The sequence below is a fragment of the Amphiura filiformis genome, chromosome 7 (assembly GCF_039555335.1).
Source record: "Amphiura filiformis chromosome 7, Afil_fr2py, whole genome shotgun sequence".
In the NCBI taxonomy this organism is placed as follows: domain Eukaryota; kingdom Metazoa; phylum Echinodermata; class Ophiuroidea; order Amphilepidida; family Amphiuridae; genus Amphiura; species Amphiura filiformis.
In genome coordinates, this window is record NC_092634.1 from 47,238,032 (window position 1) to 47,262,710 (window position 24,679).

Consider the following 24,679-nt stretch of genomic DNA (forward strand, 5'->3'; position numbering starts at 1 on the left):
ACCTTTATACGCTCAAGTTTAACAGTCTTTTAACATACGTTAAACTTTGCAGATTAAGCGCAAAATCACGCCTTTGAACATTAATTGTTTAAAAATCTTAAACTTTTCTTCTTATACTTGGCGACTGTTAACTGCCGGAACAAGAGTGTAGCCGATACAGCCTCTTACTTTGAGGGCAATATCATTCAAGATGCCTGACTCCTAGGTAAAAAACAGTATTTGCTATGTTGTTTACTTGTAGATACAGCATTTTCACTTTAAGAGCAGATTGGTTCAATAACACTTGTCTCTTTAATAAACCCTCTCCACACAAGTGTCGACTGCGGGCGACAAGTTCAAAGTTTTCTTAAACATTAAAAATGCCAGAATTGTATATTTTCATGACCATATTTGGAATCAGCATGAAAAATGCATTAAAATGAGTACAAACAAGCCAAGTGTCGGTTCAGTATTTTTTGAGATAGCTCTTGATATTTTAAGAAAACATCTCAAAACTTGGACTTTTTATGTTGAAGCTTACGACTAGCATGCAAAGCATAAAGTGGAAAGGCAGCATATGTTTTGCTAAACATTTGCAGATATTGCATTTTGACTTGGAAGGCATATACCACATACAGTAACCAGACCCAAGCAGCCAAATCAAATCCTATGTGGTCTACCTACAATATTAGGTTCTTAGGGGTATTTGGCCTGAAAATTAAACCACCATTTAAGACGGGCACGATATCCATTGCAAGCCTTAAGACCACATAGCCATCTTGTAAGCAGGCATGGCTTTGATCTTCAGGAGCTTGATCAGTTCATCCGAGGTCTAGTCAAGAGTATGATATCCGCTGGATTGTGCAGTCCATGTTGGTGTAACTTAAGTAGAGTTTTGGAGGGCAAAATGTCTTAATGGGCAAATCCAGTTGAAATCCATACACCCCCTATGGAAGATATCATCTTAATTTCCCACACAGGGGGTGTCGATTTCAAATGGAGCCACCCATTCGGGTAACCCCATTTGAAATTCACACTCCTATGTGGAAGATTAAGGTCATGTCTTCCATAGGGGGTGTATGGATTTTAGCTGGAATAGCCATGGATGTGATGTTTTCAGGCAGATGGAGATGCAACATAATTTGTATCAAGGTTTCCATATTAATTCTCTTGTTTGTAGGATTTGGAAACTACCTGATAGAAGTAGGGTAGGGTATTCATGGAAAACCACACAACATTGCTGAAGACTTCGTTTTGGATGATTCCTGAGAAATATACACAAAATATCATGGATTTTGGTACTTTTTGGATAAAAAGAACCCAATAATAATTGAATATAAAGGATGTGTGCAAACTTTGAAATGAAAGCTACATACACCTCTTATGTAGAAACAATGTCTTTGAAAGAAGAGATAGCTAAACAAGCATTTGATGTCATTATGTTGTGTTTTTTACATTATCAATGAACAGCTATGCAAGGGTTTTAGGGAATTATTTTAGTACATACAGCTTCATTAGGGGGATCAAAAGAACAGATTACTAAAACAATAATCCTCAAAAATTAAAAACTAAAAAGGTGCATCAGGTACAGTTGAAAAATGGGACAATTTCCACAACATTTTACACCACAATCTGTGCTTATATTTAGATTCCTTGACACTTTGCATTTCCAAAAATATATACTTTTGTGTGCCATGCATGAATACTACATGGCAAAATTCTGGGAGTGCATTGAACCAAATAGTTACAAACAATCAGCTATAATGCTATTGTTGTGAAATATTCAGTCAGTGTGTATAAAATTAAAAAGGGAAAGTACCTTCAAAGTTCCTAAGATGAGATAATAATGCAATATATACATAATATAAGTTAACAGCACGGTCTATTTCACATCATTATCAAATATAATTACATACAATTTTCCAAGTTTACAACACTGGTTGGATAGAATGTCAATTACACCTATCAGTCAGAATTAATAGGTAAATTTTCACGGGAAAATTTTCTGGACACGTGACATCCATGGGCGCAGACATATTAGCATTATGGAATGTGACCCCGAGCACAGCGGGTGGTCTACCAATGTATTTGAATAGGAAGAATTCCTGCTTTAATGTAAAATAAGTAACTTGTCACAAGTTAATAATATTATGGTAAGAGTTTCCGTAGATAAATATTTTTTTCCGTAGGTAGATATTTTTGAAATTACGTTTTGATGATATTGTGAAGAAATTAAGTTTGCATGATATTAAATAAATTTGCAAGACAAGAATTTCTATCGAAATTGCAGCCAAGAATACTATTCCAATTCAAAATTACTAAGACTTGAAGAGCGAGGTCACCGCCGGGTCAGAGATCAGGCTCGAGGTCACACCTACATTGATACCCATTGGTCACGTGTCCAGAAAATTTTCCCGTGAAAATATACCCATTAATGTTGACTGCCTATAGTGCAAACTGAACTGCTGGTCCATACTAGTTAATCTCCCAAGGAGCTATTCTATAGTTGAAATCCATATACCCCCCTATGGAAGACATTATTTCCACACAAGGAGTGTGAAATTCAAATGGGGTTACCTGAAAGGGTGACTCCATTTGAAATCTACACCCCCTGTGTGGAAAATTATGGTAATGTCTTCCATAGGGGGTGTATGAATTTCAACTGGAATGGCCCAATTTATGAGTGTGTCAAGATTACACAATTTCTACATTTAATAGAATCATAATAAATGAATAAAATACAGGTATTGACATGACTTATGAACAATTAAGAAGCTTGTTATCTACAGTAGATAGCACTAATATGTACAGAAGTTACCATCATTGACCAAAGTGTCAAATTCTACTCTCTTTATGTCACTTTTAGTCTTATCATTCACAGGGTTATAGCCCATACTCAAATATTACAGACTGGTCTTAGAAAGAACCGAAATATATCATGTTCCATCGCTTTCTCAACCATGCATGACTCTTCACGAACAGCTTTACAACAACAATGTCAGTCAACATTAATAGGTAAATTTTCACGGGAAAATTTTCTGGACACGTGACCAATGCGTATCAATGTGAGTGTAACCTCGAGCCTGATCTCTGACCCCGGCGGTGACCTCGCTATTCAAGTCTTAGTAATTTTGAATTGGAATAGTATTTTTGACCGCAATTTTGATAGAAATTTGTGCATTGCAAATTTATTGAATATTATGTTATCTTAATTTTTTCACAATATCATCAAAACGTAATTTCAAAAATATCTATCTACGTAAAAAATATTTATCTACGGAAACTCTTACCATAACATTATTAACTTGCGACAAGTAACTTATTTTGCCTCAAAGGAAGAATTCTTCCTATTCAAATACATTGGAAGAACACCCGCTGTGCTCCGGGTCACAGTCCATAATGCTAATATGTCTGCGCCCATGGGTGTCACGTGTCCAGAAAATTTTCCCGTGAAAATTTACCTATTAATTCTGACTGAATGTCTACACTTCATATTGACCATCTAAATGTATGCGTCGCTTTAGTTCCTCTCTCAGTCGTTGCCAGAATATGCCCTGTCCACATTCATCACCTGGCCATTTAAAGCACTGCACGCGATGGACTAATTGCCTCAACATCAGTGTCATCTCATTGTCTGGAATCTCCTCCAGGAGGATCAGGATCAGGACAGTCTCATTTTCTTCCAGTAATCTCTGATGAGCTAAGGCAAGTTCAAATTTACACTTATTGCGACCCCGATCTTCCATATAGCGAGGAGAGAGAATAACCACAACTTTACGACTTCTTTTCATGTATAATGATATATATTCCAAAATAGGTTTGTTAGCGGGGATGTCTCGTCCTCTGATACAGAGTCTGAGTGGTTCCTCTCCTCCTTCAATTATAGGATCCAATTCATCACATATCCAATCTTCATCTTCATTACAGTATGACACATAGGCATCGTATCTAGGGATACCATTCTCATCCTCATCATCATGGTCATCATCATTAACTAAATAAATTACAGGGTCCCTTCTTCTGTGAAACAACAAGAATAATCTATTCTTGATATTCCAATGATACACAGCTACTATGAAACCCACTATTATCAGAAACACTGCACCAATGATGCCTACTGTGACATAAAGCCATATATATGACTTGCAGTCTAAATCAAGCCCTGTTACACTCAATCCCTTATTTGAGTCTGGTGAAAGGCAGTTATACTTGCCCGGTGAACCCATCAGTTTTACATTTATATCTATCATTATCCACTCAATAAATGCTTCTATAGCACAATCACACACTAATGGGTTGTCTGATAAGTCTAGTTCATTCATGGAAGGATGTGTAGACAAAAATGAATGAGGAATAGTAGTAAGTTTGTTTCCTTTCAAAATCAATGTCTCGATATTGATGAGGTACTGCATATAGCTGAAAGAAGTCAAACTATTGTTTGCCAAGTTAAGGTAGGTTAGATTGCTCAACAACTTGGCGTTGTCCATGGTAATGACTGATATCTGGTTAGAGCTCATATCTAGATACCTCAGCTTGGGTGCTTCAAACCCATGCAATACATCAAATTTGTTATTATATAGGCCTATACCGTTTACCAAGTATAGCTCCTCCAATTGTGGCATATCCAATGCAGAATTCCCATTAAAAGTACTTCTTGATAAATTTAAAACTATCAGATTTGGGCACCTGATAGAACTGCTGACCACATGTGTACCACTGAAATCTAGTTCTTTCAAATGCGGTGCATTGTTGCAAATCTCAAAATCCCATGAAGCAGCACCTTGTAACACAAATGTTTGCAACAGAGGAAAACTGTAAGCAGGGGCATGAGTGAAGTAACCATGGTAACCATCAATATCATTGTGTGAGAAGTCAACATACTCGAGATGCTGATCAATATATTGAAGTATATTATAAAATATGTCCAGATGGAATAGAATATTATTATAAGCAAGGTTTAATCTTTTGAGAGAGCTGTTCCATCTAAACATATTTAATGAACCAGACTCAAAAATAAGAGCATTGTGAGTATTTAACTGTAATTCAAGTAAGCTTTCCAAGCCTTTAAAAGTAAACTCAGACAAACCTTGTAGAGAGTTGCTCTCTATGACCAGTCTCTGAAGTTCAGGAAACCATACAAATGGTGAACCTTCTATTTTCATATCAATTTTACTTCTATCTCTTGCACGTAATGTGAGCTCATGCAAGGTTGCATTCAACTTGCCCAATGGTTCAAAAGTTGTGCCATTGAAGATAGGGTTCAAATTCTCATAAAGAAGTGTCAAGTTTTGAAGTGGGGAATTTAACCAGCGTAATGTGGGAAGAACAATACTTTCATCTTCTTCTAAGGAGAAATATACCGGAGATATGGTGAGAGTAAAACTTCTCAGATAACGCAGTTTTTCATATACTGAAGGTATATTGTATGTAATCTGTGGCCACATGGTTAAAGATTTCAAAGGTGTTGTGAGACATTTATCACTTACAGTGACCTCACCTCTATTTATAATTAAGGTCTGGAGTGCATCAAGTGAACATATATCAACACATCCATCTCGCTGAAGTTCAAGATATGTCAATTTGGTTACTCCAATCAAGTTAAGATGGCTGCAGAAACCAAACCCAAAAACGTATTTGAAAATATTTAGAGAAAGCAGAGATGAAAGTTGGTGAAAGGAAACATACATAATACTGTTGAAATCATTAATTATGAGATACAATTCTTTCAAGCCTTTGAGTCCAGCAAATGATGCAGTTGTAAGGCTAGTATCACCTCTATATTCCAATTGCAAGGACCGCAAAGAAAGAAGATCTTGAAACGGTGAACCAGAAACTGTTGTTATAAAGTTGTCTTGCAAATCAAGATTCCTCAGTTCACTAAGTCCACTGAAGGTATGGTTTCCAATGTGGGCAATTTTATTAAACCCCAGCAACAAGCTAAGCAGGTGGTGAAACCCACTGAATGCATTGTCTGGCAGAAACTTGATTAGGTTACCTGATAGGTCAAGTAACTCCACAGATGCAACATGCAGTACAGGTGGGATGCAGATTAAGTTCCTACCACGACAATCCACATTGGTTTGGTTCCATGTTTTACAAACAATACTTCCTGTTGGTGGGTAGGTACACGGTGGCTGACTTGTTGGATCAATGGGTGGAGGTTGTTCTGAGGCTTCCATGCAAGTTGAGAAGTGAACACCATAAAGAAGCAGCAGCAAGTAAATAAATATCGATTGAAGTATCATTGCAGCCATCCTACAACTTTATCTTTCTGTTATTTTAGTCACAAGGAATCGTTTATGATTTGAAATACCAAAGGTGTGGTCAGTAATTTATTTGTGCATGCACAACCTTACTTTATTGCAAAACAGGCAACAGTCAATCTAAAATTAGCAGAGGGAAAACCCAGTAAATCATTTCCCAATGAAGAACAAGTGCACAATCATAACTGAGATAACGACTGTAATAAAGTATAAGTGACATGAACTTTCACCATGGTCTGTTTCACATAGATAAATGCGTATTCAACAAAACAACATATACCACAATGACAATTGCGCAGATCTTGGTAGATTGTGCTACTCCTGAATCTAGAATTATTATTAATTTTATTTTATAATTAATAAAAAATATTAATTAGTTTTTGGAGATGAATTTGCACTCTGACCTTACGGGAATAAAAAGCAAAATTTAGAAAATTGGCAAAAAGGCTAGATTCATGCGAGACAACTAAGGGCCTACATACCTAGACCTGCATGAAACATTTCATACTAATTAAAATCAATTTTTTCATAAGCTGTAATAATTCCCATCCTGAGATGCCTATAGGCATCTTTGTTTTGCATAAAAATGAGAAATCTCCAGCGTTTACAATAACACATCTAGGCCTATTCATTGAAATCTTCTAGAATATATGTGACTGGACACCACAAATCAGCCCTATAAAGTCGGCCCAGTCAATTTTGTTTTATTTCGTGTTTAGAAAATATATGTCATAAGCTTTGAAATGGTATATCATTTGACTTCAAACGATATCCAGAAGTGGGGTTATGGTTTGTTGATTGTTTGATTGATTGTTTGTTGGTGAATTCTACCTTTTTTCGGTTCCACATGTGTCTCTTTTTCCACATTTCTGGTAATAAATATCAAACAGTCATAATTGACGGTCATTTCAAATCATCCCCAAGTCCACAAGGTTCTGGAATATCCTCTCATTGTTAATTGTTGGTTATTTTAAGGACACTTTAACCTTTGCCATCCCCATTTTATCCCTGACCACAATCACAATATGCGAGATCCAAGGGCTCATTGTAATGGGATTTATTTTTCCCCATGTGCATGCTCTTTCTATCTTGGGAGGAGGAATTAGCAAAAACTTTTGTTTTGGCCTATTATTTGTCATAACTTTCTGCAAAACATGTGGAAATATAAATGACCTGTGGCCCTGCAGAAATTAACTGTATTATTTAAACAAAATTGCCAAAACTGGACAAATATGGCCTGAAGGCTCTGACCCACCTTAACAAACTTGATTAAATGTTAAACAGACATCTAACATAGAAACAAGAGTCATCTTCACATTTTTCATTTGAGTTACACCCAGCGTTTAAACTTATGCTAACATTGATCAAAATTCCACAAACATTTTTGCTACTCTTTATCGCGTGTCCACCACTAGGCTACTCCTAGCACTATGCCGACCAGTTCCACCATGCATTCACTTTTGATCGGCATAAACATCAGCTACCACTTCCGGTGTTTCTATGACCTTTTTCAACCACGCGATATGTAATTTCTTAGTTCTGACCAACAAAAGGTCAAACTTACACAGGGTGCCAGGAGTAGCAGCGTTCACATTGCAACTGTACCCAGCTTGCTAAATCGTCGGACATACGCCTGGTGGAACTTACGCTGACCTTCGTTCACACTGCCACTGCTCCTGGCAGTGCCTACCGCTACTCCTTACAACTTGCGGAGTACACTCGTCAAGTCCATGAGGGCCAGCAGGCCGCTATGTGTTGCTATGCAACTGAATGGGATTATTCCCTTTCTTGTATATTGTTCAAGCAACATAACATAATGATTCATAAAATCTCAGAAGTAAATGCTTCTATTTTAATGTCAGGTTCAGCAAAAAATATTACAATGTCTTATTCAACAATACTTGTACAAAAGTTCAAATCGAATATGGTCAACATGCAATTTAATTTGTGGACTATGCAATAATTATGATTTTACCTGGGGATCTTCAAAGGCTGTGCCAAACATTGCATGCTCCTCTCTGAGGTGTGCCAAAAAATCATTGCCCTCCCCCACCCTTGCCCATGTCAATTATTGTTAATCTTACATTATAACATAAACCACTGTGCTAGATTTTACTGTTGTGAGTTCTGCGATCAAAATTGCTTACCCCCCCCCCCACCTTGTTATCCTTCCAAAAATGAATTTTGGGGGTTGGCACTATCTTGCCCGTTATTTATTTTACCCTCCCAAGGCACATAATTATTGCATCTTCCCTCATATTACTTGACTGAATTACAAATTACAGACTTACCGTATCACCGACATGCGACATAGTTATTTATGAAATGTGGACATGGATCTTTCAAAGCACAGAGTCCATATTTAACAGAAATATCCTGGGGGATGTGCGATGATATAATATAAGTCAGACCCAGACAATAAAATGAGGCCTAAAGTAATATCTTTTAGCCCTGGGACAACATCCTCACCGTGAGATAATTTCTCATCGTCCAGGATGATTGGATAGTGTTGGGGCTCCTGTTTGCTACAGTATGACTCTTCAACACACACAAATATTATAGGTTTTGTTCATTTTTTAAATTGGAATTTGGGGACTATATGCAACTCAAATGACCACACAGGAACGTGCCGCAAACATGGGACACATTTTCAGCCTTTTGGTATATCAATGAGCCCCTTTTCTAGGAGTCATAATGGATGGTCCATTGTTCAAAATTTTCTCAATTTTTTTGGAAAATAGCCCAATTATACTTCAATGTAGCCAAAAATTGTGAAATGATGTCAAAATTTAAAGGAAAATTTGTAAAAACTAAAACGATTTGGATTAATTTCCGCCAATAATATTGACTTTTGCTATATCGATGGGTCTAAATTTCTTGAAAAATTATTATATATTGATGGGTCCACTTTCAAAATTCTCAGCAGCACACTCCTACCAAAACAAAACTTGAATTTTGCTTTATTCTAACTTAAATGTTACTAATACACTGACTATATAGCTATACAGAAAATAACTTGAAAATACACCCAGACTTGGCTAAATGTGCTATTTACAGTAAATTGCATTAAGGCATGTCAGAGGGGAGCATTACCTAACCATGTTTGCACTCAAATATTGAGACAGATAAAGCTGATGCACAAGAGGAATGGTATGGGATTTATAAAGGAGATCCCACAGCTAGATGGGTGTCATTTCTGCCCATGTGTGTTATTTTTCTTGGGAGAGGAAAATGCTCAAAACTTTCATTTTGATATATTATTGGCTTCAACTCAAGAACCGCAAAATCTATGGAAATATAAATGTAATTATTGGCTTCCTTTACATATCATACAAGACCAATGTATTAATATTAAAGCCATAACGTACGATCTTACCATATTTCGTCAAATAAACGCCCCCATTTTCCCAAGGGGGGGCGTTTATTAGAGGTCATTTTTAGCACGACAATTCCCGTTAAAATCATTAGGTCAGCTTAAAAGTCACGCTAAAATAACGAACTATGAACTTTTGACACTGACTTTTGGTTCACTTCCGGGTTGCCGATGCAGATTTTCGCCAATTATTGACGCTATTATCAACCATGTGAGCAACTTGGTAAGCTTGCTACACAAGATAGCATGAAAATATCGGAATTTTTGAAACATCTTAGTTGAAAAAAGTGGTGGGGGGGTTTATTTGAGGGGGGGGGAGACTATTTCGTCAAATAAACGCCCCCATTTTCCAGAGCGTCAAGCCGATCAATCGATTCAAATCGCGGAGGCAAAAACGACGTCGCTTTTGCAAGTTGAAGAAATCTCAACTTCCCAGCGATATCGCTTGACACGTGAATGCGCCAACCAATCATGTACAACCAACTGGATCTATTATTTTGCTAATTAATTTACCTTTCTCGATTTTTAACTTTTGATGATGAATTAATTCAAAGCAATAATTATTGACAGCAACTGATGTTTTAAAAATGTATTTTGTGGCATTTAGAATATTTTAATTGTCGTCTGCAATCGCTATCGCCGTGATAAGTATAAATGCAAAAGCGACGGGCGATACATCGCAAAATTCGGCGATTGCAAATCGCTTTTTCAAAAGCGATTAATCGCATCGCTCGGCGATCGAGTATAAATTCAGCTTAATACTATCTTTAAATTAAGAAATAAAGGGTAATGCATGATCCTTTACACGAAAAGAATGTGTCCGAGGCAGTAAAAACGTAAATAATGGGTGAGGCTGCGCCTCACCCATTATTTAAACGATTTTACTGCCGAGGACACATTATTTGCGTGTAAAGGATAATGCTGCACCCTTTATTTCTATTCTATTACCACAAAATATTGCGATTTAAAGGGAAAATATCACATTTTTTGCCCAAATATTTCAAGTTGTTTACCTCAAGGTGTAGCACCTACACGTAGCCAAAGCGTATGCACATTCCAATAACACAACCTAACATTCCATTTCTCCCTATAAGCAGGTATGCACATACAATAACACACCCCTGGCATTCCATTCTCCCCTACATAAGCAGGTGTGCTGTGCGCTTTGCTGTGCGCTGTGATGATATAAGAACATAAAGTTCGTTGCCCTTGACACTTTATCGCTAATTAATGGTCTGTCACGTGACGCGTTTCAACAAATCACAGTGCGCGATTTTGAATAATGGGTCGTGGGGGTAATAGAATGCACAATAAGATACAACTGATATATCAAAAATAAAAGAAATGGGATCTATCTACATAAATGCAATGATACAGCATAGATGATAAAATTAATACACTTTACTAGAAAATAATTATATATTATCTATATGTTACCTTTAGTACTGTATATAACCATAATAAGGCGGGAAAGCCGAAATGGAAATTTTCCATGCAAATTATGACCTTGAATTGACCTTGTAAATTTGTGGCGTTTATTGCTGATCATTTCCATGAATTTTCATAAAAAGCCAACAATTTCAGATATTTGACCTCAGATGACTCCGGATGATTTTGAAATTACATTTTAAAATTGTGCGTTTGAATGCTCATCATTCTCACCAGGGTTTCAACTTTTAATTATTTGACCTTTGATTACTGTGTAAAATCATTAGTGAGACAATTGGCCATATTTTTCAATAAACAGAATTAACACAATAACAGTTAACACAATAATGTCTCAGATCTTAAATTATTTACAGTATGCCTATACTACCTTCATAGAGCTGTCACTTTCTTTTTCTGAGGGGCCCAAATATGCCGGGGTTATAATTTTGGGGTTCATAAAATTAACAAAGGGTTTGGACTAAATGTCATTCAAAATAGTTGCTAAAATTCTTTCCCAATAAATTATAAGGAGCTCATTATATTATATAACACACATCCTGACCTTTTAGAATAATTTGTTTTGGGTCATAAACAATTTGACTCTTGTCACAGACATATTTGGTACCTCTTTCTGATGAAAATGACAGTTCCCTGAAATCAACAATCCATTACTACTGAGAGTGTTATCCACAGTACACATTACTCATTGACCATCTTCACATTAGAAAATTTTCTTCTTTCGACGAACCTCAAACGAAGATTAAAAATCGTTTTTCCTAATGTGTACGCACTTTTCTTCCTTCGACGAAGATTAAAATTGCTTTGTTCAACGAATCTAAAAAGGTTGTTTCGACGAAGGAATACTTCGTTCGACGAAGCTAATTTTGTAATGTGTACACTCGCTTCGTTCGACAAAGGAAAGTGATCATGTGACAAGTGACCTTCGCCGGCTTAAATAATAGCCGGGCGTTAATAGCTTCGTTCGAGCTTCGTTAATTTTCATAAAATGTGTGCAATGCAATGTGCAGTGCAATGTCTTCGTTCGATCTTTGTTCAGCGTAATGTGTACGCATGCTTAATTAGTTAATCAAGATTAGCTTATCTTCGTCAAATAAAGAAATCTTCTAATGTGAACAGGGTCATTGACTCTATGAGTGCTATTTACAGTAATGAGTACATTACATTAATACAACATAATTCATAAAAATATGCAATATATTCTTCCTTCTTTCATTCCTCCTCGCCATAAAGTACTTTGGGTGTTAGGGTTAATAACAAAAACTTAAACTCCCTGTAAATTAACCCTAACCGAACGAACCAAACATCAAAACACAACTGCCAGCGCAGATATCCCATGTGATGCAATTACAACATCATTCAAATCTCCATTCATATATCTGGCACCACAGGGGTCGGTGGTTCAAAACAACACTGGAAAAAAATATCTTCTTCTTTTCCCTTCTCCTCTTCTCTCTCAGTCTCTTTCCCCCTACAGTATAGGTTATAATAGGTGACATATAATAAAATATAATAATATAATAAAACAAATCACTAGATATATATGATATACAAATGTTATAAACAAAATGTTTATGTGTGCACACATTCATTCCTAATAAACTTTAAGGAGCTCATTATGTTAACACATTTTCTAACCTTTTTCAATAATGATTTGGATCTGTATGTGTGGAAGGGGGGGGGGGGTCAAAAAATGTCAAACCAAGATACGGGTCAAAAAATAGACTAGTCACTGACATATTTGGGACCCTTCCCATCCAAGAAAATATATACAGGGTATTATAAATCATCAAAGTACATTATAATTACAATTGTCTGAAAATCAGATTTTGAGGACACTTTGAGGGCTCCCTCAAAGCTTACAATATTGCTTTACACAAACTTATAATATAATATTAACTATTACACTGCAAAAAGCGTGTTTAGGAATTAAACACTTTTCTTGCACCACATTTCTAAACATGCTTGATTCCTAAACCCTATAGTGGCAGCCAGCCCTGATATATAGCTACTAACCTCTCCATCTCGGGGGCACTTGACGTGATGGGGGTGTGCAGACAGACTGCAAAAAGTGTGTTTAGAATTAAACACTTTTCTAAACACTATCTTGCACCATGTTTTTAAACCTGTTTAATTAAATGCTACACATGTTTAGGAATTTGATGGGTATGTGTTTAGGAATTTAACACATGATGTTTTGGAATTTGACATTGGTTTTTAGGAATAAAACACTTTTCTTGCACTACGTTTCTAAACATGTTTGATTCCTAAACACCAATGTCAAATTTCCTAAACACAGCCCATCAAATTCCTAAACATGTGTAGCATTTAAACATGTTTAAAAATGTGGTGCAAGATAGTGTTTAGAAAAGTGTTTAATTCCTAAACACACTTTTTGCAGTGTACAGCTGTACAGAAGATAACTTTATACACACTAACTCTTGGTTAAATATGATTGTTATTCATAAGTTGCATTAATACAATCTTAATCACAATGATTCAAGTGATATATATATCAAAGGAAAAATAAAATGAATCAAATCAATCTACATAAATGCGATGATGCAATATAGATGGCATTAATACATATATAATAACACCAAAATAATGTGTCAAATCTGATTACATTGCTTTATACTAACTTCAATACACTAACTATATAGGTGTACACACAGAAGATAAATTTAATAGGTCTGTCACACTACGACGGACTGGATCAACGTACATCACCGAATACAAAAATATTTTATTCGGTGGAAAAATCACCAGTCCGGCAGAAGATTCGGTGGGATTTTGGGTCCGATTCCCGTTCGTCGCTCTATGCGTTGTGGCCGCTAATAATCCTGCAGGCATCTTATATCCGATCGTTCAACGTCCGACAAATGACCGGATATGGAGGTCCGATTCGTTCGTTTTCTATGCGTTGTGGCGCTAATAATCCTGCAGGCGTCTTATTTTCGATCGCGTTCAACGTCCGACAAATGACCGGATTTGGGGTCAACGTCCGACAAATGTCCGGATTTGGGGTCCGATTCCGTTCGTCTCTCTATGCGTTGTGGCCGCTAATAATCCTGCAGGCGTTTTATATTCAATCGTTCAACGTCCGACAAATGACCGGCGAATCCGTCGCATGTGGCACCAACAGGGACGTCCACCCTATCAGAAAAGTGGGGGAGGAGAGGGTGTTTGAGAGGGTTTTTGACCCCTTAGAGGCAGTGACGTAGCAATCACTTGTTCAGAGGGTGAACAAAGTGGGGAAAGACTACTTTTAAGGGGGTAAATTTTGACGAAAATGGTCAAATATTGGCTAATAAGTACCAAATGTCTACAAATCTGATATATCAGGGCAACCAGCGTCCGGGGGCAATAGAGGTGAGAAACCTTTGGACAATGAAGGCTCAATTGAAGCCATTTGTCATTTTGTGGATCAATTTTAGCACTATTATTGGGTACTATTTTAGTTTGAAACAGCCGCAAATTGGTGAAACGAAAGCCTAATTGAAGCCATTAAAAAGTTTTCACCATTATTGTATAATATAAACAATTGTTTTAAAAATAACACGTGGATGTCCATAGCAGAAGCAAAAAGGAAGACTTGTCCATTTTTGAAAATGAAGGTCCAATTGAAGCCATTTGAAGCCTAGGCCTACTGTGTATAAATTTAGTTTTAAAAATGGAAAATTTGGAAAATTGTTTTTAGTGCATCATTTTTACACTATTATTGCCTTAAACAAAAAAAAAGAAAACAAGAAGGTCCGATTTGAATTTGCAAAATTTAAAATGTTACACTGATCCACTGACACTTAGATATAAGACTTCAGACTCGTAATTTCAGGTAAAGCATGCATGGATTGATATGTTAAAGTCAGGAATAGACCTATAAGTCCGTCTTAAATACTGACTTTGGTGACAAAATATCACGGGCCCTGCATATGGACTGGCCGGCAGTAATTTTCACAGGCTTTTGGGCCAAGGAACCACATTTAAGCACTGTCTATAATAATCACAGGCCTATACTTAGGCTTACTAGTACTACTATCCTGGGCCTACTCAATAACGTATACAATTTAACCTTTTCCATGTTTTCTTCTTTTTTCTTTCTTGTCAATCACTAAAACTGGTAGGAATTTGATATTGCGTCCTCTACCCTTCAGAAAGTGCCCTCCTCAATACTACTTACATGCATAGGCCTACTACTAAATTACGTGCAATTTAAGTTTTCTCTTCTCTTCTCTCTTCAATTTTTCTCACTTTCTTTTTTTTTTCTCTCCTTTCCCCTTTTTTCTACTTGTCAGTCACTAAAGTACTGGGGAAATATGATATTGCGTCACACACCCTTCAGAAAGCCCCCCAATGATCGATGCACATGTTCGCTTATAGGCCTACATCCGCACAAGCGCCCATGAAACCTTGTAAACACCAGCGGTATATAAACGAAAGAATAACGAACAAACCCAGGGTATATATACAGAACAGTACGAACACACATCGGACAACTTCCGAACATGTGTATTCGGCACTCTCCGTTTCAAGTTTTGTGCATGCACAAAACTTGAAACGTATTGTCGACGGACTAAATAAACATCACCTAACACGAAACGCATTTGGCGGATAATAACAGGACATATGAAGAACATAAAACGAACATTGACGAACACTAACGGATTTGCTAAAATACCATCCGTTTCTTATACGGAAGACCGATCCCGTGTAGTGTGACACTAACACGGTCTGGGTCAGCGTACATCACCGAATGCAAAAATATGCTATCCGTGGTGAAGGCCTCACAGGAACGTATTTAACGAACACGGGCCGAAAGTGCAGCGAACAAAAACGAACATGAACGAAAGGAGCGCGAACAAGCTCCGGCAATATACAGCACCATCCGAACACACATCGGATAAATACTGAACATGTGTATTCGGTACACTCCGTTTCAAGTTTTGTGCATGCACAAACTTGCCGACGGACTTAACGAATATCACCTAACACGAAACGCATTTGGCGGATGATAGCAGGACATAAAAAGAACATAAAACGATCATTGATGAACAACAACGGATTTACTAAAATGCCATCCGTTTCTTGTACGGAAGACCTATTCGGTGTAGTGTGACAGACCTATAAACACATTGCCTCTTGGCTAAATATGAGCACTATTTACAGTAAATTGCATTAATACAAAACAAATACAAAAATATTGGTAAAAATCTGCTTTAAAAGAATTTGTTGGAAGAATTGTGAACACTTTGAATTAATCCTAAATATTTCATTATGAGTATCGTAGGGGAATATCAGCTTTAAAAGCTACAAGCATCTCAAGTTTATTTGACCTATACGTTTGAGTTTAAGAAAATTAAAAAAATAACCAAAACAATAGCACCGATGGTGCTGTAGCCTCGTCTAAATTGAGTATTTCATAATTAATTACAAAAGGATGCTTATTTTAATGAGGGAACCAATTTGTAACATGCTTAACAATTCTTAGTCAGTGGGAGTGGTCTAGTTCGTAGACACATTTCTGATTGGACAATCGCATGATTTCGGGTGCCGTCTATCTGGCCGTAGACGACTCCACATCATCAATGTGTCTTGATAATGCGTAACACGTGTGTAGAGGTGCGCGTATGTATCACGCTGGATGCGTAGACTAGTACGGAATAAGCGAACGCGCTAGCAGTACGCGCAACAGAATACGTGAAGTTGTAAACAAGTTTCGTTCATTTTATAATGAGGGGAGTTTTTATGACGGTAACTTATATTTTGCTTACAAATTTTTTTACAATTATTAAAATAATATTTAACTGACTAAGAATGAGAATAAACGATAGGAATTTTTATTTTGCCTATCCTCTACCGTATGATAGACGACAGGCAGGTCCAATATTTTGAGTAGTGGATGCCGGCGCACGTTTATTCTCTAATTGGAGCAATTTACAATTTGATCTCCAGATGACCTTTGACATTGGGTGACCTCTAATTGTTTTTACACACAACTCCTACACCTTCAAATTTATTTCAGCAATTGCTTTCAACAAAATAGTCTATTGAGAAAATTTATCTATTATTTTGTGTGCATATGGTCCATCACCTGTCTTCTTATGGTGGTTCCATGGACATTTCTAGTCAAACTTTAAATTAAAATGATACCTATTCAAGTGTATTTTCTTACAGTTTTCTTTGTAATTTGCAAATATACATCACATTTGCAACAGGCAATTAAAGAATTTTACAAATTTGTGCTTAAGGTTGGTCTGAACCCTGGAATTATGGAAACTTTCGGGCCTCATAACTGCTAAATTGTTGGTCTAAAGTATATAAAAGTATACGTATTTAGAATGGCAAAGACTTGATAAGTTCATCTGTGAGGTCAAATTTGAATTTCGACCAACTTTGAGAAATATGCACCAAAAATGGTCAAAAAATGCCTGATTTTTTTCGACCAAATTTCAAATATTTTTGGGGAAGTTGGTCAAAATTCAAAAAAATGAAAAAACGGCTCCTAGATATTTTTATCTAGTTTTAAAAAATTAATTTAAAAAAAATTTTGTTTGGTCCAAGAATTTTTTTGTTACGTTGCACGAAAAAGAAGTGGGCCAAAAAGCTGTTATTTTGGGGATTTTGGGCCAAAAATTGTATTTTGGCCGAAATTTGACCTCACAGATGAACTTATCAAGTCTTTGCCATTCTAAATATGTATACTTTTATATACTTTACACCAACAATTTAGCAGTTATGAGGCCCGAAAGTTTCAATAATTCCAGGGTTTAGACCAACCTTAAATGCAGTTTCCGTTCAAATTACAAAGTTACAACCTATTTACAATATCTACAGTAGGCCCTACATCCTCATTGGAAATTCCCTACTCCACAAAGGCGATGGAATCTATTGGCTTGCAGGAAAATCACATAATATATCGTAAAATTAAAAAATTGTTCAATGTTATTAAGCCAACCGTGTAACCAATTCACTAGGATCCACAACATGCTCATCTATCAGGGCACTGTTCTTTAACCCCAATACATTTGTACATTCATTGAAGACCTTTGAAAATTTGGCTGGGGGGGCGGGGGTCACTCCCATTGTGGCCTGTCAAAAACATCAAAAATGGGAAAAAAGGGTAGCAAAATTGCAATTGCTATAATACGCTGAAATGAAATTTAGGGTATGAAATTTGATGCAAGGAATAAAATCCCTGTTTAGGGTATCGTTTTAGCCAAGGGTTAAATCCTCGTTTAGGGTGCTTTTCAAAAGTTGATTATCGCGGATGGTGAACAGGCCACAATGGGAGTGACAGCCCCGGGAAATTTGGGTACAAAAACTCATACTCTGCAACTTGAGGTCAAATGTTGCACTATGATTGTTAGAATTGAGGTTATTAAACTATGTCATTGAGATGAGGCCATTAGCTACTTGCGGTTCCGCCATTATGCACTATGTGCGGGAGAGCCTCGAACTGGCAGCATACATGAAAGGAAGAATTATGTAACCTTACACAGAACGTTATGACTAGTTCAATTCCCATTCATGTATGCTGCCAGTTCGAGGCTCTCCCGCACATAGTGCATAATGGTGAACTGCAAGTAAGTAGCTAATTGTGGTCCATAGTGATTCTTGCCCACACACAGATTTTGACAAGTTTTTGTGACATCATATCTACATAATTGCACTTCTCTCTCCGCCATGATGCACAAATTCAATGTTGAGAGTAAGAACACAAAACTACTGACCTGTAAAATGCACAATACAACTGATTTATACTAATAAACATAACAATGCAAACTATACACAATGTAACCTATATACACCCAAAAATATATGATACAAAATTTGAGTTACACCCAAAGAAAGAGGTCAAATACACTGTTTTCTGCCAAATGACAATAGTTATCTGTAGAACCAATTATTTACATTTTGGTGGTATTTTTCAGCATAATATAACCTACATATATACAAGAATGTTAACACAATTTGAAAGAAATAAGATTTATTTACAAAAAAGTGACTAATTTTGCTTAATTTCATACTTGTTTTAGTATGACTAACACATAGGTTTATGGAAACGGTGCATGAACTTCAATTTAATAATTTTCCCCTGTTATTTCTACTACTAATAATTATCAATTATATAGTGTACTTACAGATAAATATCAGTGCATTTAAAATATGTGACATGATCAACAGAAATGAGTTGGATGTCACAAATATTGATTTTGAGATATTGGCAAAGAAAGTGTTAAAATTCTTTTGTTTTATACTGTTTTCAGCAATTGGCAAATTGATGTAACTTTGCAAATAAAAGTCGTATCAACACATGGGGTTTTCAGTTTGCCATTTGCAGAGTTTTTTGGCACAATCATGCTTTTTTCCAAAAATGTCAAAATCTGAATTTGGATAAATGTAAATGTGTTCTAGTTTAGCTAATCACTGATTTTTTCCTTTTACTTATATTTGCAGCTTAACAACTTTATCTACCAGTAGATGTCTCTTATGGTCCTTATGCTACTGAAAATTGGAATTTAACAACTTGTATACCAGTTCATGCCTTCTCTGGTCCTGTTTTTCCCTGCTTGTGATTTCAATTGTAAAATTTATACATACTCCACAACAGGGTCCATTTTAGCTGGTACTGCATCAAAATTTGCAAGACAATTAGGCACAATTACGACACAGCTTTACATAACATGCATCTCATATTTGCGATGCAAAATTTAACCTTGAAACACATATTGTAAACATAATGTTCATGGAAGTACTAGACAGACCACAAAACCCAGAAAAAATATTTATAATCTTTGTTGTTGTTTCTCTATGCATATAAACAAAATCTTTCTAAACTGTACATTGAGTCAAAACATCAACAACATATCAGTGATAATGCAAATCCTTCCATGACATGTTTTAACCACTTAATTACAAAATCATATTGGGCTTATCATACTCATCACACAAATGTTAATGATGACATGCATAATTGAATTACATTCTTTTCAGTATTCAGTAAAGCTGGGATGTTTTTTTTACAGGGAAACAGAAATTTGTATGTGTTTATTGCATTGTAATCTTTGACAATCTTCCAAAATTTCACATCAAAGTACATTGCTTTGATGAATTCCATCCCAATAAAAAACAATAATGGATTTAAAATATTTATTCTTTTTAAAGCAAATTAAGCAATGGTGATTTTTCATGTTGTTAGCTTTATATCAACTTTTAAGAGAAAAATATCTGAGCTAAATTCAACATACTTCGATACTTCATGCATGTGTGTGATCATGATGCGAATTGGAAAACTGTCTGGCATTACAGATTTACATTTACAATCTGACATAGAATTCCATCTAATGATGGGTTTTTGGTGAAAGAGATGAAAGGCAGATAACCTCCACTAAAAGATCACCTGAACAAGTATACTGATGCAGGTGGCTGTACAAACATGTATTATTGTAAGACCAATCCATTGTAATATTTGTATTAAGAGTGTCAGCCTTTCGCCTCCTTCGTAAAAAAAACCTCTCATTTTTTAAGCATATATGCAGGAAAGTTGAGAAAGATATGCGTTTGTAGATATGGAATTCTATGATATTTTTATGATGAGAATTTTAATCAAAATGAACTACGATAAAACTGCTAAACAGTATTTGCAAATGTACAAAAATTTGACACCCTGCTTCTCCCCACCCCATCTACTCCACAACTTGAAATATCTAAACGTCATAGCGACTGTCCAGAAGTACCCGTCTCTTTATTTCCTCTCTCAGCCGTTGCCAGAATAGACCCTGTCCACATTCTTCACCTTCCCATTTCAAGCACTGCACGCGATGGAATAATTGTCTTAACATCAGTGTCATCTTGTTGTCTGGAATCTCCTCCAGGAGGATCAGGATCAGGACAGTCTCATTTTCTTCCAGTAATCTCTGATGAGCCAAGGCAAGTTCAAATTTACATTTATTTCGGCCCCGATCTTCTATATAGCGAGGAGAGAGAATAACTACAACTTTACGACTTCTTTTCATGTATAATGATATGGATTCCAAAATAGGCTTGTTAGCGGGGATGTCCCTTCCTCTGATGCACAGCCTGAGTGGTTCCTCTCCTCCTTCAATCATAGGATCCAATTCATCACATATCCAATCTTCATCTTCATTACAATATGACACATAGGCATCGTATCTAGGGATGCCATTCTCATCCTCATCATCGTGGGCATCATCATTAACTAGGTAGTTTACAGGGTCCCTTCTTCTATTAAACAACAAGAATAGTCTATTCTTGATATTCCATTGATACAGTGCTACTATGAAACCCCCAATTATTAGAAACACTGCACCAATGATGCCTATTGAGATATAGAGCCATAGATATGACTTGCAGTCCAAATCAATCTCGGTTATACTTGATCCCTTTATCGCATCGGGCAAAACACAACAATAGTCGCATTTATCACGTTGAACATCATGGTTCTGAAGATGTACTGTTTTATCTGTTATTATCCAGGTTTTAAAGGCTTCAATATTGCAGTCACATATTAATGCATTGTCTGATAGATCTAGTGCATTCATGGACTTAGTGAAGTGTGTGCTAGAAATAGCATTAATTTTATTTCCATTCAAATTCAATGCTACAATGTTGACAAGGTACTGCATATAGTCAAAAGAAGTCAGTGTATTGTTTGCTAAGTTGAGGTATGTTAGCCTTGTTAGATTACCCAAAAATATAGCATCTTCTTTGGTTATAACTGATATCTGGGTAGAACTTAGATCAAGATATCTCAACTTAGGTGCATTGAAGGCATGCAACAAATCCATAATCTTTCCCGAATCTAAAAATGTTCTGTTAAGATATAGTTCTTCCAAACATGGCATATCAAATGAAAAAGATACTGAAGAAGCAGATATGGTGCATCCAGACAAATAAAAAATTAACAGATTTGGACAACTGATGAGAGGTGACAGATATGCCCCAGTAGAAACACTTGTTCCACTGATATCTAATGTCTGCAATTTTGGTGCCATATTGCAGGTCGTAAATAAATAAAATGGGAATGGCCGTTCAAGTTGTTTTGCCACAAGTGTTTGCATGTGAAGGAATTCACAAGGCATATACCTCATCCCATAGCGGATAGTACTGTGTGAGAATTCTAAATACTCAACAGATTGTATCTGACATAGCTTATCACCCCAATCTGAGTAACTGATCAGCATATTGTTACTGGCAAGGTTCAATCTTTTGAGAGAAGTCTTCCCATAAAACACATGCAAAGCACCAGATGCCAAAATGTCCTTATTCTGAATATTTAAACATAGTTCTTGTAAACTTTCTAAGCCTTTGAAGGTGGATTCAGACAATGTTGTAAGGGATACACTCTCTATCACTAGCTTTTGAAGTTTAGAAAACCATTTGAATGGTGATCCATCCATTTCAATATCCAATGTCAATTCCTGTGCACTTATTGTAAGCTCCTGCAAGGATGCACTCATCTTGGTTAATGGTTCAAAAGTTGTGTCATTGAAGACTGGTTGATAATGTACAGACTCCGGATCCCCACCATAAATAAGAGTTAAGTCTTGAAGTGAGGAATTTAACCACTGCAATGTCTGGATGCCACCCCCTCCATAGAACTGTGTGCCAAAGTATAAGTTGAAATTGAGAGTAAGACTTGTGAGATCATTCAACTTTTCATATACTTGAGATATGTTGGGTACCCACCCTGGACATATGCTTAAAGATTTCAATGGTGGTTTTGTAGGACATTTATCATCAATACTGATTACACCTGTATCTAAAGATAAATTATGAAGTGCTGTAAGTGAACATAAATCAATACATGCATCTATATGAATTTTAAGATATGTCAGTTTTGTGAGTCCAACCCAGTCTGAATGACCACATCCAAGATTTACAACATAAAAATTAAATCTTGTATTAATAGTTAGCGAAACCAGAGATGACAGTTCGCTAGAGACATTCCCAATAAAGTCCATGGTTAGCCAAAGCCCAATTTGCCATTGCAATTCCTCAAGATGTTTGAGTCCAGCAAATGATGCATCTTCATACACATTGTCACCTTCATAGTTAAAATCTAGTTTTTTCAAAGAAACAAGATCTTGGAATGGAGAGCCAGAAACAGTCTTCAGCTGTGGGTTGGAAATCAAGGCAAGGTGCCTTAGTTTACCCAGTCCACTGAAGGTATAGCTTCCAATAAAAGATATGGAATTGTCTCCCAGGTACAAGCTAAGAAGGTTATGAAACTCACTGAATGAATTATCAGGCAAAACACTGATATGATTGTGTTGAAGGTCAAGGAGTTCCACTGATGCAGCGTGCGGTAACTGTGGGATGCAAGTCAAGAATCTCCAAGCACAATCCACATTGGTTTGGTTCCATGTTTTACAAACAATACTTCCTTTTGGGTAGGTACATGGTGGTTGCTCTGTAGGAAGAATTTTGAATGACTCTGTAGGAAGAACATTGGGTGAAACTTGTCCTGTAGTCTCAAGGCAAGCAGAGTATTTGGGTTGATGAAGAAGCAGCACTAAACTAGCGATTATCCACTGAAATAACATTGTAGCCATATTAAAGCTGAAACATTCACTTTATCTTAAAGTCACAGGAGTACTAGTAGTTTGTTTGACAGTACCCAAAGTTGCAATAATTTGACAAACAATACTTCATGTTGGTTGCTCCGTAGGAAGAATTGTGGTTGGAACTCTCTAAGCAAGCCAAGTATTTGGGCTGATGAAGAAGATGAAAGCTTAAAGACTGTCCACTGAACAGTATGGTTGATAGTCTAGTCTAGTACACAGAGTTTCAATCATTTGGTACACATTTGGCACACCCATTGCTTTATTGTGACGAAAACAGTGCAGAAAACATTAATGGGCTATTCCAGAAAATAGATGCACACCCCCTATAGAGGAGTTCGGATATCCAGACTTTTTGTCCAGTCGTGACTGTTGGAAATCCAGACTTTTAAAGTGCCCAAAGGCAAAAAAATCCGCAGAAAAATAGTTTAGAATCAGGAGTCCGCAATATGAGAGCTCATTTTCAACATTTCTGTGAGTTTTCCTTCATTTGATTGATTTCCAAGCTTTTTCCAGTAACATTGGCAACTGGAAATTCAGTCGTTTTCAGAAAGCAAACTTGGAAATCCGGACATTTCTTTGATTGAAAATGTACTCCTCTATAGGGGGTGTGCACCTATTTACTGAAATAGCCCAATACATTCTTGAACAATGACTAGATTTGCTAGAAATTGCGTGTACCTAAAATTAGGGAATTCAAAGAAATGTTACAGTTCATAACATAATAAAGAAAAAGGTCATGTTATATGCAGTATATGAAGTTATATATTGTGATGTGTTGAAAAACATCTTTGTCACACATTTGATACCCATAATTTTTCTGTCATTGTCAGCTTTACATTGATAAAAAGTCATTTAAAACCGCAATCTCAATCATATCATTGGTATGTTGTCTAGATATAGCCGGTAAATAGTGCCAATATTTACTTCATCAATTCAATACTCTTTTCAACTAATATTGAAGTTCAAAATTCACAACAAATTTTGAGAACAAATATTTTAAAGACATGAACATCAAAAGGTTCCATGGGCAG

General features: G+C 36.3%; 2 protein-coding genes across 2 annotated transcripts in view; both read right to left on the bottom strand.

The window, feature by feature from the left end:
• Nucleotides 1–24,679, bottom strand: part of LOC140157257 (dystrophin-like) — a 392,916-nt gene that overhangs the window by 216,314 nt on the left and 151,923 nt on the right.
• Nucleotides 20,730–23,935, bottom strand: LOC140157254 (toll-like receptor 6). Its single transcript, XM_072180382.1, has one exon. It carries the CDS (start codon nt 23,634–23,636, stop codon nt 20,769–20,771), a length of 2,868 nt encoding a protein of 955 aa, XP_072036483.1. The 5' UTR covers nt 23,637–23,935; the 3' UTR covers nt 20,730–20,768.

Coding starts and splice junctions, on each gene's coding strand:
- LOC140157254 (XM_072180382.1), bottom strand. CDS start 23,636: ATGGCTACAATGTTATTTCAGTGGATAATCGCTAGTTTAGTGCTGCTT.